Source organism: Martes martes (assembly GCF_963455335.1).
Source record: "Martes martes genome assembly, chromosome: 7".
Lineage (NCBI taxonomy): Eukaryota > Metazoa > Chordata > Mammalia > Carnivora > Mustelidae > Martes > Martes martes.
The window spans coordinates 3,102,955-3,120,997 of record NC_137894.1 but is presented as its reverse complement, the minus strand read 5'-3'; the positions used below and the strand labels follow the sequence as shown (position 1 = coordinate 3,120,997).

Here is an 18,043-nt window from a genome sequence, read left to right as displayed (position 1 = left end):
CCCCTGCCCTGGGAGGAGGTCCGGTCCAGGAAGGAGCTGCTGTGTCACCATCGGGAGGAATACACAAACATACACGTGCAGAAACGTCCCAGTGGTGCTTTCTTCTGCCACCAAGAAGCTTTTCTCTGACCGTCTGTGCTCGCTGCGTGCTGCTGGCATCAGGGGGAGAGGCCAGAACTGGGTGCACGTCGGGAATATTACTGCTGCTGTTCAGGTGAAGAAGTATCCGTGAGAAGGAGGGTGGGGAGACCGGCTGAAGACAGCAAAATCCCATCATCATCTTCCCAGCCAAGGGCAGGAGAAGAACTCAAGGACCCCCTCTTGAGATGCATTTTTTTCTGTTTTCTTGAGGGGGGGTGGTGGTGAATATCTCACTGACCTAACCAGAGAGACCAAATGCCTGCATTTACAACATGCCTATTTTAGTTACTTTAAAATCAAGATTCTTTTTTTTTTTTTTTTTGGTAAGTAAAGGTGGAGAAGTTATGGAAAGAAACCCGACTCTAACTATAAACTGAACAGATGGGATAGTGGGAATAAAAACAAATTAAAGCAATATTGCAAGGAACTCTCAACTTTCATTTAAAAATATATATGATGATGTTTTTCAACTTTTCACATTCAACCTATCGGTAGATCGGGTGACAAAATGAAAAATCAATTTCAGCTGTGTATATTTTAAACGTTTACCTAAACGATTTGGACTTACCAGCCCAGAAGTCCAGATGAATGTATTAAAGTGCTATTTGTGTGTGTGTGTGTGTGTGTGTGTGTGTGTGTGTTTTATGAATTAGAACTTTATTTTACATTATGTTATAGACAGGATGCAGTTCCACTTGGTGACATTTAGTGTAGAAAATGGAACTGAACGGTGATCTAATTAGAACAGTAAATAGTACGGGTTTAATTAGCTCGTGTTCCTGATGACAGATATTTACCCTTTCCTTTCGTTGGACTACTCCCGAAGTGTTGCCTTGAGCAGGACCGTGCCCGGGGTTATAAATAGGTAGCTTGGCAAGAAGCCATGAAACCCACTGACCGGTGAGTCTGGGGTGGAAATGATTGGAAAATCCCTCCTTGGTTCATTATTCCATTTCACTTTTGAAAGCCCTTTCTACAGATCCCCCTCTTAATTTAAAAAAAATTTTTTGGGTTAGATGAGGTAACATGGCCTAAGGGCTTAAGGAAGCCCGTGTAATATCTAGTTCAGCCGTTCACTGTGGTTTTATTAGTATTAGGGTTTCCTTCATAAACGTTCCTGTTCTCTGACTTACAGCTTCCTTGTTAAATTCTCTCTGACTTGAACTTTTCTCTGCGTTGCTGTGGTCTGTCTTTGCTTGCTTACAAACGTTTAATTCAAGTATGACAGTGTTTGCTTTAAAAAAATTTTTGTTTGAAAAATGCAGAGAAACAAAAACAAAAGAAGATAAAATCACTCAGAGTCCTCGAACCTGGAAGTTGCCATGGCGAACGTTTTAAGTTAACTCACTCCTTTCTCCGTGCGCTTACACAGTTACCTGTATGAAAACGATGCAGTCTTCCCCTGTGCTCTAAGGATTGCCTTTTATCCCCTTCTTCAAAAAAAAATTTTTTTTTGAAAAAGATATCCAAAAAATGCAAGGTCATATAAAATTAACACCCATTACAGCACCCCATGGGTTCATCAGATAGAATGTTTCGTCATATTGGCTTCAGATCTTTTATGAGGGTGATGGGGCTATATGACATTCAGCCGGTATCCCTTTGTTGCAGACAGCGCCCGCTCTGAGCCCCACGTCCTCTGTTCTCAGCGGCAGCTTGACCCTTCCAGCCCCTGTGCTTGTCCTTGTGATAAGCTTTTGTGTGTACACTCACATACCGGCACCTTTATCCAAAAGGTGAAGAGATTGCAAATGCCTTGGGTGTTTTTGTTTTAATGTAAATAAAGTGGAAATTTAATGGAAATCTTCTAGTCTTTTCCTTTATAGCTTCTACCTTTTTTTTTTTCCATATAGAAATAAGGGTTTTATTGTTCATAATTCTTAGAAAAGTTGTTGGCTTAAAAAATATCTTTTTTTCTTATTTAATTTTTTTTTGGTATGTGTGTGTGTTCTAAAGTTCATTATTTCCTTTGTTGACCTATCTAGGACAGTCTTGCCTAGGTCAAGTCTATAGACTGTTTACCTATAATTTTTCTACTATTTTAGAGTCTCAGTGCTTTTAATAAAAATTTCCAATGTATCTGGAAATCATTTTGGTGTATTTCTGAAAAAGTTCTCTTTTTAAAAAAAAAATTAATTTATTTCAATGGGAAGGGGCAGAGGGAGAATCTCAAGCAGACTCTACACAGGACGTGGAACCCTATGACCTTGGGCTCCATCTCATGACTCTGAGATCATGACCTGAGCCAAAACCAGGAGTCGAATGCTGAGCCAGCTGAGCCACCCAGGCGTCCTGGTTTTCGTTTTGTTTTGATAAACATTTGTCACTCTGAGTTGTGGTTCCATCTTACCTCCTTATACTTGGGTCTGTTTCTGGACTCTTCTTTTTAAAAAAATTTTATAGATTTTCACTACTTATCACAATGCCAACTCTTAATTGAGGCAATTTCCCTCCAATTTCCCCCCTTTACAGTTTTTTTCTTGGCTCCTGTAGACTTACTCCACCAGATGAACTTTGGAATCATTGTCAGGTTCAATAAAAATTCCTTTGGGGATTTTGGAGTTGTTATAAATGTATAGATTAATTTGGAGAGAAGTAACATTTTATAGTTTCAAGTCTACCCATTTAGGACTATGTACGTTTCTCCATTTATTCAACGGAACCTACTCTAGGCCCCTTAGTGAAGTTTTGTAACTTTATGTAAGTAAGACACATCATTTCTTCTCATATCTACACCTACATCTGTCTATATATTTTTATTTATTTATTTTTAAAGATTTTATTTATTTGACAGACGGAGATCACAAGTAGGCAGAGAGGCAGGCAGAGAGAGAGAGAGGAGGAAGCAGGCTCCTCACTGAGCAGAGAGCCTGATGCAGGGCTCGATCCTAGGACCCTGGGATCATGACCTGAGCCGAAGGCAGAGGCTTTAACCCACTGAGCCACCCAGGCGCCCTGTCTATATATTTTTAACTTACACCTGTCCTCCTTTTTTCTCTAGAGTATCCCAACATAAGTCAATGGTGGCCATTTCAGAAGACTAATTAAACCAAATTAATTAGTTGGTTTAATTAGTGGATGCTTCTCTATTTTCTTGGCTTCCCAAGGCTTTAGTTACATTGTTTTCTTGGGATGGGGCCCATTTCAGGAGATTTCACAAATCCTCATGCAAAATAATTTCCTTGGAGCTGGCGCCTGTCTGCCTGACAGAAGGGCACGGCAGGACTTCAGTGGCGGGAAGTCTTAGGTACAAGCTGGGCCCCTCCTGTGTCAGTTATAAAACATCACTTCGTCTATTTAAATTTTGGAATGATAAAATTTCAGATTTACAACTGAGCTTAGAAGCTGCCTGGACAAAACCTTCATAAGGTGGAAGGGTACTCACGTGGCACTAGTTTCCATATAAAACGGTCGTGTGTGTGTGTGTGTGTTTAATGTAGCTATTCTAAAGCAAAGCACTTTTAGGCAAATTTCTCTCTGTGAACAGCTTAGAATAAGACTGGAAAAAACTGGAGAAACGTGGGGATGATTCTAGCATATTTGTCTTAAAGAACTTACTGTGTTTTTCCACATTCTAGACCTCAAGAAACACGCGTTCTGATGAAGAGAAGGACAGCAACTGGGATGCTTGGGGCAGCTGGAGCGACTGCTCTCGGACCTGCGGGGGAGGGGCGTCATACTCTCTGCGGAGGTGCTTGACTGGGAGGTAAGTGGTGGTCTTAGGGCTCTTCTCTGTGGATGTCAGTGCCTTTGAAGGATGGGGCTGGGGAGACAGCTTGGCTTCTTGGCTTCGGAAGGTACTAGGATGGTGATAATGACATCTGCTGTATATAAATACATCAGTCATCCTCATGGTACCATATTTAAATAGCACTGGCCCCATTTTCATGAGAGTGGCCATAGTCCATCTACCTGAGACTCCCAGCTTCAAGGAGCCTGGGGCACTAGACCACTAGACACTTCAAGCTTTGCAGGAGGGAAGGCCGGCATGTTAAGTCACTTGCCCCAGATTGTCCAGACTAGGGATAATGGCTCAGGTCTTCTGAATTCTACCCCTAAGTCACCTCAGCTTTAGTTCACTTCTTGTTCACTTTCTCTGAGCAACCCATCAATTAAGAAGGTAATGCATGTTCTGTTTTCACACCTTAGGTATGCTTATATTATATAACGTGTTAAAATGTAAGATTGGCTTCTTAAAAAAACCCATTAGTTTTTTTATGATGAGCTCACACTCATCATTGTTTTTGGGACAATTTGAGGTAATCCTTTGTAGGGCCATTTAAATCCCAGCCAAGAATTTGCCTCGGCTGTCAGATAAGACAGAGCCCCAGGTTGAAGGAACCTGGTGTCCTGATTCTGGGCCAAAGGAAGGCTCCAGCATCATGGCAGGTGTCTTCAGATATGGGATGTTTAAAAGCAAAAGGGTAAGTTGATTTTCCCTGGATGGTGTAAAGGTGTAGATCAGAAATGCAGGGAGAACACATTTTGTTTGGCTCACGTTGGGATTTGTTGATGTCACTGTTCTATGGGATATTTAAGAGTGACCACATACACCTTCCAGTTTCCTTGAGACCATGCACGGGGCGGGGCGGGGGGGTCAGATGGGAGATTGTGATGTGGCCTTGTGAAGGAGGACTCTTGGTTCACTGCAGGTCAGCAAGGGAGGCTGTTGGAGGCGCTGTTGGTGTCATTACCCCAGGCTGAGTTCTAACTCAGAGCACTGGGCTCTACATGAATGGTTGCAGAACTGAACCCAGGAATTAGTCTTGCATAGAAAAAGTGGCGTACCTGCTTCCCCGGTACCGTTACCTTGGGGAGGAAGCAAAGACCCTGTTACTAGTGTGTCATGCTGTGTCGAACGATGACAGAATATGATGCTGTACCGGCATGTCTCAGACCTGCTGAGGCCTACAGTAGGAGGACCAGGTGGCTCTGGGCAAGGGTCAGGGAGGGGCTTCTCATGTGTGGAATAGGATTTTTTTCCCACTGCTGTTCAGTCGCTTGGGGGAGAAGTTTCCAGTATAGAGTCTGGTGCCCAGAGGGTGGGACTTTGGCACCACTCTGTCGCCTCCAGATCTGAGGAGTCTGAATGATTTGCAATCCGTGGTGGGATTCAGTTGGAAAAGGAATGTGGCTTATTCGTGTTTGTCTTTTTTTTTTTTTTTTAATAGTATGTACTTGTATTTGTTAAAAAGAACTGGAGGAATATATTGAAGACCGTGAACGACCACTTTCATCGTTTTGTCATGCAACCCAAATGCTTACATATTTATTGGTTATTTTGTTAATTAAAAAATGACTTTGATTTTGTCTGGAGTATAATTTTGCTAAGTGATCTATTTTAGTGTGTGTGTGTGCGCGTGTGTGCGCACGCTCGCGCGTGTGTGAATGTGGGGAGCGAGCATCTTCTCTCTCCTAACTGGGGTCAGCTGATCCCTAAACACTTCGGAGAAGGAAGGGAAGTTGCTAAGCTTCTTCTCTCTTTTCTGCACCTATTCTGGAAGGGAAATTTGGGCATGATGAGAGCAACAGGAGGAGGAGGTCTGCCTTGACATTGGAGAGCATGTCTCAGTGCCCTGTGGTTTGGCAGACGTTTAAGCTGTCTCCTTCTGTTGTGAACCCTCTGATGCATTTCTCTGAAGCAGTTTCCTCTTTTCTCCCAGTCCCTTGGCGTGTCTTGCCAGCAGTACCCTTGAGATGTGCTGTTCACAGTCCTGTCTTGGCAATGCTGTTGTTCCCTCAGCTCCCGGACAAGTAGGCACACTGCGGGTGTCCCCCTGTTGATGTCTCCTCACCCCTCAGTGGCCATCTTGGCAGGTTCCCAAGATGGCGCGGCGCTGCCTGTCTTGCCCGTGGCTCACCTCTGGCTCACCAGAAACCCTCCTGTGAGCTTTGCTAAACGGACACTTGAAGTGCTGGGATTCAGTGTGGTAAGACTTACTCTTCACACACAGGCACCGTGACCAATTTCTCCGTCCTTAAATTGCTGAGGTATGAATTAGCCGCCAACCAACTGCAGGAGACATGGGTTGAACTCTTTAAGGGGTACCCCTAAAATTTCATCCCCTTGGTCTGGGGTTAGCAGATTGAAGCCCTCATCACTTTCTTTTTTCTTGGTGGGGCAGAGTGGAAAGTAGGATCATAGCACACGCGTCTCAAAGAGCTCTTCAGCAATCCTTCCTCTATGTAATCCTCCACGAGAGGTCTTCAGCACCGGATCCTTTTAAAAATCAATCAGTCTTCTATTATCTATCTATCTATCATCTGTCTATCATCTACCTTCTAGTATAGCTAAAGGACGGTATTAGGTTAGTTTCAGGGGTATAGTAAAGTGACTCAGCAAATCTGTACACTCTTTGGTCCTCACCATTATTAACTGCACTCTCAATCCCCTTCACCTCTTTCCCCCACCCATGACCCCACTCACCTCCTTTCTGGTGACCATCAGTTGTTCTCTATACTTAAGAGTCTGTTTCTTGGTTTGTTTCCTGTTTTCTTTGTGTTTTCTCTTAAATGGTATTTGTTTTTCTCTGACTTATTGCACTTAGCATTATACTCTCTAGATCCATCCATATTGTTGCAAATGGCAAGATTTCATTCTTTTTCACGGCCAAGTAATACTCTACTGTGAACACATCTTCTCTGTCCATTCATCTATTGTGAGCACTTGGGCTGCTTCCATAATTTGGCTGTTGTAAATAATGCTGCAACAAACACAGGGATGCATACGTCTTTTTAAATTAGTGTTTTCATTTTCTTTGGGTTAATACCCAGTATGGAATGACCGGATCTCTTGGTAGTTCTATTTTCAATTTTTAAAAGAATCTTCATACTGTTTTCCACAGTGGTTGTACCAGTTTGCATTCCTGCCAACAGTGCATGAGGGTTCCTTTTTTCCCATATCCTTTGCCAACACTTGTGGTTTTTTGTGTTTTTAATTTTAGCCATTCTGACAGGTATGATGTCATATCTCATTGTGGTTTTGATCTGCATTTCCCTGATGATGATGAGTGATACTGGGCATCTTTAATGTGTCTGTTGGCCATCTGTAGGTCATCTTTGAAGAGATGAAGAAATGTCTCTTCATGTCTTCTGCCCATTTTTAATTGGATTATTTGGGGTTTTTGTGTGTGTGTGTGTGTGTGTTGAGTTGTGTAAGTTCTTTATGTATTCTGGATGCTAACCTTTTATCTGATATGTCACTTGCAAATACCTTCTCGTCAGAGCCTTTTGGTGCCTTAATATATGCAAAAAGTTTAACAATTATGAATTAAAGTAACACAGAGCCTGCCCTCATAGTTCTTATAGGAGAAGGTTATGGAACAAAGAATTCAGAGAGTGGGAGCAGCATATATGAAGGTGCTAGAGCAGGAAATGAAAAGAGGCTTTTATGCCAAGAGAACCCCAGACAAGGGAGGTAGCAGAATGGGCCAATATTGAAGAAGAAGGTAGATTTGTGGGCCAGGGTAAAGAGTTTGGTTCTCAGACTTTCAAAATTCAAACCTAGTAAAAATTTTTTTAAAAAGAGCATATTTGGAATTAATATAGATTGTCAACTTTTTTATTTAGTCAAATAAGAACACAAATAAAAATGAACAAACAACTTGACTGTGGTCTACCATCACAGACTTTTCAAAAAAGAATTAGAATCCAAATCTTGTCATTTCAATGTCTAAATGTAGGACGTACTCTTGGATTTAAAAACCTGTCTTTAAATAGAATTCATTTGGCTTTATGAAAATCCACTCTTTTGCTCTTATTTGTCTCACTTGGCTTTGGATTAATAAAAATGATTGCAAATATTAACAGCTCACTGATGGGCAACTGGAACCAGAAATTTGAGAAGTAAACATAGTCATGGACTCAGAACCCGAGATTCTAAGATCCCTGAAGGAAGCAATATGCGGAAAAGTGATTTGATCGGAGCTATATTTTTCATCCAGGCACTCACTGATTCTTAAGCAGTGAGAGGCAGAGAAGCCAAGGAGGAAGCAGTTACAAAGAGGTTGAGCAGCTAAGCAGATTTATTTGTGGTCTCATGGTCCTGGAACATAAAAATTGGGGTTCAAAGCCCTGGTAGACACATCAGGTGATACACTGGTATTCCTGTTGGACTATATGCTAGGAGAAAGATAAAAAAAAAACCAGTCCTAAATAGACTAGATGTTATTAAGACTGAAACCCAGTTTTGAATGAGCTTAACTCTACTTTGAGTGATAAAATGTGTTGTTATTCCAACCACCTCCAGGAAGCTTTAAAAGAAGAAAAACCTAAAATACCCTGGAGGAAGATGACGTCAACCTGAGATTATACCAATTTTCATAGATCATTCCCATAATTTAATAAAACATTACTGGTCTTACCATGAGATAGGATCAAGAAGAAAAACAGACAATAGAAAAAGGTCCTGGAGCTATTAGATCTACGTGTGGAAAACAATAACAACAACAACAAAAACCCTGTAATAAATATGTTTATAAGCATAGATGACAAAATACAGGATTTTACCAGAGAACTGGAATCCATAAAGTAGAGTCAAATGGAAATTTGAGAACAGAAGCCTGTGATAGCTAAAATTAAGAACGAAATAGATGATGTTAACAGCAGATTAGAAATAGTAGGAGAGAATGTAGGTTTGTAGAACTATCCTGGCTAAATTATAGAGGGAAAAACATGGGAAGCAGAATAATGAAAAAGTCTAAATCATGTGCAACTGGATTCCTAAAAGGAAAGGAGATAGGAAATAGAGTGGAAGCACTGTTTGAAGGGATAGTAGCCCAGAATTTTCTGAAACTTCTAAAAGTTACTGCATGAAGATGTTAAGCTACAAATTCAAGAAGCTTTGCAAACCCCAAAGAGAGTAAGTACACATAACCACATTATAGCAAAATCTTAAGAGAAGCTGGAGAGAAAAGATCTATTATCTTCAAAGGAGCAAAAATAACATTGACTGGTAAATTCTCATTAGAAGATAATGAAACGACCTGTTGAATATCTTGAATGAAAATAACTATTACAATAGAATTCTTTGCCTATTGTATTGAAAAATAGCCTTCACATGTGAAGGTGAAATAAAGATGTTTTTAGACAAACAAAAACTTCAGAACTCTTTGCTACCTGAACAGGGTTCAAAGAAGTGCTGAGGGGATTTCTTCAGGTAGAGAAAAAATGTCCCCATATGGAGGATGGAAATGCGGGAGGAAATGAAGAGCAATTGAGAATAGAAATGTAAGTGACTCTGAACCACTTAAAGCAATAATAGTAGGATTTGTGGGAATTAAGTATATGTAAAATTAAAAGAGAGGAAAACCATGGCATGAACTTTGGGAAGGGAGCAAACAGAGTTAAAATGATCTAATGTTTTTGAATTGCCTGGAAAATCATAGAAGTAACTAACTTACCTTTGACTTTGCCGAGTCAGGGAGCATGTTGTCATATTTAGGTTTACCGTTAAGAGCATAATAAAAAATTATGTAACAACCAACTATCACAGAGAGAAGTAGAATAATGATAAAATACTTGATTGATTCCAAATAACTCACAAAAGAGAAAACTGAAGGAGAGGAAATGGAAGTAGAGTGTGACAAATAGAAAAGAAATGTTAAAATGGTAGATGTGAACCCCTAGATATATCAGTTGTTACATTAGATGTATATGGACTAGGTAGCCCAGTTAAAAGATAAAGTTTGTTAGAGGATGAAACAAAAATCATACGCTGTTTACTAGAGACAAATGTTAAGAACATCTGAAAATCGTAGGAAGAAGCTATGACATGTGACACTAAATGAAAGGAAATTGGTGACGCTATGCTGGTGTCAGAGTAGAAACTAAAGAAAGAAGTGTTGTCAGAAAGAGAGGGATCATCTATATCAAAACTTGGAAGATGTACCTTAATCCATCCTTACAGGCAAGTTTATAGCCCAAAACACATGTATTAGGAAAGACTTGGCTGCAAACAGTCGATGGTCAAAGCTTCCATTTAAGCAATAAGAGCTAATTTTTAAAAATACATATACACACGGGGTGCTTGGGTGGCATGGTCAGTTAAACATCTGACTCTTGGTTTCAGCTCAGGTCATGATCTCAGGGTTGTGGGTTCAAGCTCCATGTTGGGCTTTGCACTCAGCATAGAGTCTGCTTAAGACTCTCTCTCTTCTTCTCCCCCTCCCCTCTGCTGTCTCTCTTCCAAATAAATAAATAAACCTTAAAAAAAAACTGTGTGTGTGTATCTCCAAGTCCCTGTACTCCAAATACCAGGGGTCTGGATTAGAGTCAGTATTTGGTCAAGTCCCTTGTTAATTCAGTTCTGGATCTCCATGGAAGAAGTGTCCTCTGAGTGGGTGAGAAGCACTTGTCTGGGTCTACTACAGCTCTGGGTCAGTATCTCCACACTGGGAGATGATCAGGAAGCACAGTGGCAGGCATTCATGGGAAGAAATTTGCCTTTCTGTTGGATGAATTTCTTTGCTATGATTTTTGTGGCTTTCCTTTATTTGGAGGTAGTTTTGACACTACCTATCCCGTATGTAACCCTTCCAGAGTGCCAGAGCCGCTGTAGGCACTGAGATTTTACAGGGACCCACATCCAGTGGGATCATATGTGCCGTCACATTTTTGTCTTATGCTGGCCACCTGCATGCTCTTCTTAATAGCTGGGAATTGCGTCCACTCTAATTTACTGGGTATAGAAAGGTTCTCCTACGGATCTGTTTCTCCTCCTTCCAAGGTAGGCTTCCTTTCTGTGTACAGGGAGTAGTATATTTCTACACCCCCTTTAATTCAGACTTGCTTACACTGTGTCTTGAAGTTCCTGGCTTGTGTCTAGCCTCTTTGGGTTTCCAAGTATGATATAGAGATGTCCACTTATTAACGTGCCTTGTCGATCATTTCAGTATGCGTTTGTATGGGGGAGGGAGTTCAGTGTAGGTGTTCAGATTACTATTTCTATTTAAAATCTTTTTTTTCCTTTTATGTTTTTCTCTGAAGTTTTACCTCTGGCCTTTTGGAAATTATATATATGATCTGGGTTTTTTTAAACTGGTGATTAAATTGAAGATGTTCAAAAGCCATATTTTAATAATTACTTTATAGCTATCAATGCCCATAGCAATACTGAAATAGTTTCTTCTCATTTCTCCAGTGCGAGATGATGAATGTTTTACACTTTTCCTCTTCACTTCCACTTCTTGGGTTTTGTTGTTATTATTGTTTGAGATTTTATGTTCAGCTTATTGGCAGCCGCATTTTCCTTTCTGTCTTTACTTTTGTAATCCTATTTCAGACCTATGTTGAAACTTCACTGTGTGTGTGTGTGTGTGTGTGTGTGTGTGCATCCATGATTTCGGTGCTCATTATCGGTCTTCTTAATTCTTCATTTTGAATCACTTTGTTGGCAGGGATACGTTTTGAGCTGTGCTTCTGGAATTTTAATGTGCATATGAATCACCTAGGGATCTTGTTAAAATATAAACTTTGATTCAGTAGGTCTGGAGTGGGGCCCAAGAGCTTTCATTTCTAACAAATTCCCAGGTGATGTCAATGCTGCTTGTCCATAGACCACACTTCACGCAACAGGGCTTTATGGCCTTTTTAATTTCAGGAAAAAGCTGTGGGTCTTATACTTTATGAGCCCTTATACATCTGAAAATGTCTTTCTCTTGCCTTCACACGTAAACAGTGAATGGCTTGTTTAGGTATAACATTCCTGAGACCGAGATTTTCCTTCTCAAGACCCAGAGGTTCTTTTTCCATCACGTTCGGTCTACGCTGTGGCTGCCCACAGAGCCGATAGCCAGTTTGATTTTTTTGTGTTTGTATGTAGATAACCTATTTGTTCTGTCTGGCAGCCTATGGAAGACTTAATTTTTTTTTTTCATCAAGTCAAGAATTCTGTAAGGTCGTGTCTAGCTCTCAGTCTTTTAAAATTTATTTCTCCCTGGCACATAGCACCCATTTTTTGGTTGTGCAGATTTAGATCCTTATTTATTGTAGGAAAATTTTTCTTCTATTGTATCATTCGCTGTTGGTTCTTGCCCCTTTGTTCTGGGCCTCATGAACATCCGTTACTTCCGTCTGCCTTCGGCTTCTGTTGTGTTCTCTCCGATCACTTTTGTCTCTTTTGTCTTTTTGTATATTTGGGGGTGATTTTTAAAGATGCTTGCTACTTGAATTTGTGTGTGTGTGTGTGTGTGTGAGAGAGAGAGAGAGAGAGGTCCATTTATTGACGTCTAATGAAGTTTTACAGTGCTCCTAGGGCATATTTCTTACCTTATATTCTTTCCTTCAGATTAAACCTGACCCATTTCTGTCTACTGTCTCAACCATCTGCACTGTATCTGGCATGCATTTGAGTCTTTTTTTTCTCTTAGTATGATATCTGGCTAATTCTTACTGATTGTGCGAGGTCGCCCTCATTTGGGAAACCTATCTTGACACCTTGGTGTAACTTAGATGTCTGTCTGTTGTGCTTTTTATATTGTTGGCAAAATAAGAGTCCTTCTAGGGAAGGGTCAAAGACTTCACCACTCCAAGGTCTAACATAGTATCTAACATGGGATTCGGACCCAAACAGCGTTAACTGAGTGGGTCATTGAATGTGTGCTCACTCTCAACTTGTGTTTTTTGGTCAGTGCTCTTCTTTTCTGACTAAAGCGGTCTTTTCGCCTTTTTCTGGTTGACATGTAGTTGACTTGGAAAACTCTTCTGAATCCTCATTTCTTCCTTTAAGCATTTGTTGGCAGTTCTCGCCCTTTACTAGGTTATGTGCAACTCTTCCATGTTTCCATGGGATCTTGTGACTATTTCTATAAGAATGTTTATTTCACCATGTTGTTTTATTTTTCTGTTTCCACAACTGAGACCAAATTTCAGGGGCATAGACTGTGTCTTTCATCTCTTTATGTTCAATGTTACTACTGACATACGTTGGAAATTGGGTAAATTTTATTTTATAAATAAATGAATTAATAAATCCTGGGGTTGATTAAAGAGATGCCTACTTGACTATAGTATAGGTCCATGGGGTGGGTTAAGTGCTGGCCATTTTGTAAAGAATATTGAAAGCTAAATTGGGAAATATGTATTTTTTACAGTAAGACTTTTTTTTAAGATTTTGCATGTTTATTTACTTATTTTTAAAGATGTACGTGTACATAGTTTAAAGAGCCAAATAGCTCAATGAAGCTTGAGGAGAAAAACAAGTGTCTGGATCCCCTACTTGCCATCGTTTCATTCCTTAAGGATGACTGATTGTCTTCATATTTATTCTAAATTTCTGAAGCTTACATTGCAACTTCTTGGTTGTTCAGTTGTAAGCATTGTCTATCAGATTTATACTTTGGGAGATGAGGATTTTAGCAACCTCTCACATCTCTCATTCCCTGACTACAGCCGTGTTGCACACACGCATACATGCAGATACTCTCTTATTTCAGTTCCTCATCCTGGGGTCACACGCAACTTTGGCCAGACCACTGTTCAGTGTTTAAATTATTACGACTGTGATCCTTACACTACTCACAGCTGAGTCATGTAATAGAGTATGATTATTTTTCCTTTCCTAAGTATATTTTTCTTTCCTCTAGAATCCATAATTGGCTCTTCATGTGTTTGCTTGCTTTCATAGTTTTCTACATTTTTATCACTAATTCAAAAAAAAGAGCTCTTCTAATTTTCAAAATTTTTTCTAATTTTCATTCTCTTTCATCTTCTCTTAGACTTCTCTCCTGGAGAATTCCGAACAGCCTGCTAATTGCTCTCTAGCCAGGAACTCAGGGCATCCTGAGTCTCATCTCACTGTCATCCTGTGTGTGTCATGTACCTCTCTCCTGGGTTGGACCTCCTGGTCCCTAAGCATTTCTTTTTTTTCTTTTCTTAACTTCCTCTTCCTTTTATGGAGTACATTTTTTTCAGGAGCTTCCTGGATATCTGAAAATGTCTTTATTTTATTCTCAAAGTGGAAGGATGGTTTTCCAGGTACAGAATTGTATGGAAATGATTTTCCCTTAGAAACTCAAAGGCATTTTTCTTCCATTTTCACTGTCTTCCAACACAGAGTGATGTTACTGTAAAATCTGAAGGCATTCTGATCTCCTCCTCTTTGCCCCTCCTCTCTGGATGTGTATAGAAGCATTTTTCTGCTCCCATTTTTCTGAAATTTCATAACGCTGTGTTGCTGTGAGTCTGTTCTCATCCACTGACTTATACTTACCATGTGCTCTTCCACTGTGAAAATTTAATCCTTTAACACTTGCGTTATTTCTTTGATGATTTCTTCTCTTCATTTTCCTCTATTTTCTTTTGTTGAAACTCTTATTATTCAGATGTTAGACTTTATTTTCTTCTCTTTGTCCATTTGCCCTGTTTTCTGGGAAATTTACCTAAACTATTATTTTCCAGCTTGCTAAGTGTACACGCTCTCTCTCTCTTCATATATATATTATAAATAGTCTAAATATATGTGTGTATGTGTGTGTGTGTGTGTGTGTGTATTTCTCTCTATTTTCTTTTTCTGAGATTTTTTTTTATTCCTTGAATTAAAAAAAGAGCATTCTGTCCCTGTTCTCCAGATGCAGTATATTTTCTTTTATCTCCAAACATATAAATAGGCTTTTTGAGGAGGAAGTTTTCTTTTCCTCCTATAGTCCTAGTTCCTTCCAAAATGCTGTTTTTTGATTTCATGTTTGTCATTAGATTTCCTGTAAGAGACTTTTCTAAGATTTCTGATGATCTCTGTATCATCTGTGTATGTTCATATTTAAGAACAAGAACAAGAATTAAGAACAAGGGGCGCCTGGGTGGCTCAGCGGGTTAAAGCCTCTGCCTTCCGCTAAGGTCATGATCTCAGGGTCCTGGGATCGAGCCCCGCATCAGGCTCTCTGCTCGGCAGGGAGTCTGCTTCCCTCTCTCTCTCTCTGCCTGCCTCTCTGCCTACTTGTGATCTTTGTCTGTCAAATAAAGAAATAAAATCTTAAAAAAATTAAGAACAAGAGTTGTGAGCTTGATTGTAGGGGTGCAGTTGGTTTATCTCATTGGCTGATGACGTTCTAGGTGTTTTATTTTGGGCTGCTTTGACTTGTCAGACAAGGATCTTTGGAGTCCAATAGTCTAAGAACCAAGTGGGGCTGAAAACTGGGGTCTCAGCTCTAAATATGTGAATTTTTAAAAATTTAATCCCCATTTTCAGTACCTTTTCCCTTAATTGAACCATGTTATCTCTCAGTCTGGAGACTTTTTGTTTTACCCTCTTTAGATAATAGTGTGCAGTGTTTGCCAAAGTAAGGAAAGGGAGCCGGGAGTCTTAACTGCTCCTTAGGCAGACTTTCAACCAATTTTACTGTTTTTGGCCCCAACTTTATCCCATTTCCAGAAATATCTCATGTGCCTCTTCTGGAGCCTTTTGTGAATTCTGCAGAGCAAATTGAATTGCTTTTAAAAATTCCCCACTGCTGTCTTTGGACTTTCTTTCTTTGGTCTGTGAAATCCAAACATATCCTTAATATGAAGTAGATACATAGTTCTGTAACTACTATGGAAATTGAATTTATAATATAAAAACTCTTGACCCCCAAACAATTTCCAGGCCAAGATTGTTACACTGGTGAATTCCACCAAGTATTTAAGAAGAATTTGTGCCAATTCCAAATGATTTTTTTCCAGAAAACAGAAGAGGAGAGAATACTTCCCAATTCATTTTATGCATATAGTGTTAGTCTGATATCAAAACCAGATAAAAACTATACAAAAAATAAAACTACAGACCAATATTCTGCATAAATATAGATATAAAAATTATTAATAAGATGCTATCAAATAATATTCTGAAATATATAAGAGGAGTTCTACAGTATGACCTAGTGGGGTTGATTTCAGGGATGTAAGGCTGATTCAGTATTTGAAAGTCAGTCACTGTAATCTACTCAGTTACCAAGCTAAAGAAGAAAAAATTCATAGGATCCTATCAATTGATGCATAAAAATTTTCTGAGAAAGGTCAACACCTATTCATGATGAGGAACTCTCCGAAAAATAGGAACAGGACGGGACGGGAACTTGCTCAGCTTGATAAAAAATATCTAAAACCCCGTAGTTACCGTTATTTGTTATAGTTGCGGTGAAAGACTGTATACTTTCTCCTTAAGATCAGTAACAAGGCAAAGGAGTGTGTTTTCACCACTCTGGTTCAACCCACTGCGATAAGGGAAGAAAATAAAAGACGTATCAATCCAAAAGAAGAAACAAAACTGTCCTTATTTGTCAAATGTAGAAAATCCCAAGGAATCTACAAAATAACCCAAGAACTAAAACGGTGAGTTTGGCAAGGATGACAAATAACATTCAAAAATTTATTTTGTTTCTCTTACTAGTGATGTGCACATCGAAACTGAAATGAAAAATAAAATACGATTTACAGTTACTCAAAAAAAGTTAAATACGTAGGTGCATATCTAACAAAACGTTTACAGAACTTGTATGCTGAGCACTGCAAGTGCTGAAGAGAGAGATCAAAGATCTAAATTAACGGAGACAAGTACGTTCATGGATTGGACAAGTCAACACGAGAGGTCAGTTCTCCCCAGATGGATTTATAGGTTTAACCCAATTTCTCTCAAAATGCCAGCAATATTTTTTGTAGATTATTCTAAAATAATTACTCTAAAACAGTATTGTTCTAAAATATGTATGGAAAGGCATAGGCCCTGGAATAGTTAAAACAATTTTGAAAAAAAAAAAAAAAGGAATGGAAGAGGAGGAATCAGTCTATCTGATATAAAGGCTGATTGTATGGCTACTGATTAAAGCTATGGTATTGGCAGAGGGAGGGACACATAGATCAGTGGGAGAAAATATTTGAAAACCACCTATCTGACAAAGGACTAGTATCTAAATTAAGAAATCTTAAAAATCAGTGACTAAAAACCAGACAATGCAGTTAGTAAACGAACAAAAGACATAAACAGATGTTTCACTAAAGAAGAAGAATATATGGCGAATGAACGCATAAAAAGATGCTTACCATAAATGAGACAAGATGGGATCGGGAGGGAGACAAACCATAAGAGGCTCTTAATCTCACAAAAGAAACTGAGAGTGGCTGGGGGGAGGGGGCAGGGAGAGGGGGGTGGGGTCATGGACATTGGGGAGGGTATGTGCTATGGTGAGTGCTGTGAAGCGTGTAAGCCTGACGATTCAGAGACCTGTACCCCTGGGGCTAGTAATACATTATATGTTTATAAAAAATAAAAAAAATTTTTTTAAAAAAGATGCTTACCATCACTATGTATTAGGGAAATGTGAATTAAAACCATCCTGAGATATCATTACATACTTAGCTAGGCTTAAAATAAAAAATCATGACTGGGGTGGCTGGGTGGCTCAGTGGGTTAAGCCTCTGCCTTCAGCTCAGGCCATGGTTTCAGGGTCCTGGGATCGAGCCCCGCATCGGGCTTCCTGCTCGGCAGGGACCCTGCTTCTCCCTCTGCTTGTCTCTCTGCTTACTTGTGATCTCTCTCTCTCTCTGTCAGATAAATAAATAAAATCTTAAAAAAAAATCATGACAGTATGAAACACTGGCAAAGATGCAGAGAAACTAGATCACTCATATATTGCTGGTGGGAATGTAAAATGGTGTAGTCACTCTGAAAAACAGATTGTCTCTCTAAAAAGTAAACATACAATCTAGCAGTTGTACTCCTGGGCATTTATACCACAGAAATGGAATGAATACTGTGTTCACACCAAAATGTGTATGTGAATGTTTATAGCAGCTTTACTCGTCATTTCCAAAAAGTGAAGATAACTCAGATGCTCTTTGGTGAGTGAATAGTTAAACTGTGGCGTGGAATGCCACATTTTCCATACCATGGAATGTTACACAGCAGTAAAAGGAAAAGAACCACTGATAC

The 18,043-nt window shown here is 39.5% G+C and overlaps 1 protein-coding gene across 1 annotated transcript in view; it reads left to right on the top strand.

Moving 5' to 3' along the window:
• Positions 1 to 18,043, top strand: part of ADAMTSL3 (ADAMTS like 3) — a 336,362-nt gene that overhangs the window by 102,306 nt on the left and 216,013 nt on the right. The window contains exon 4 of the mRNA XM_080807956.1: positions 3,720 to 3,847. Within this exon, the coding sequence (XP_080664082.1) occupies positions 3,720 to 3,847 (128 nt within the window). The remainder of the gene's footprint in view (positions 1 to 3,719; positions 3,848 to 18,043) is intronic.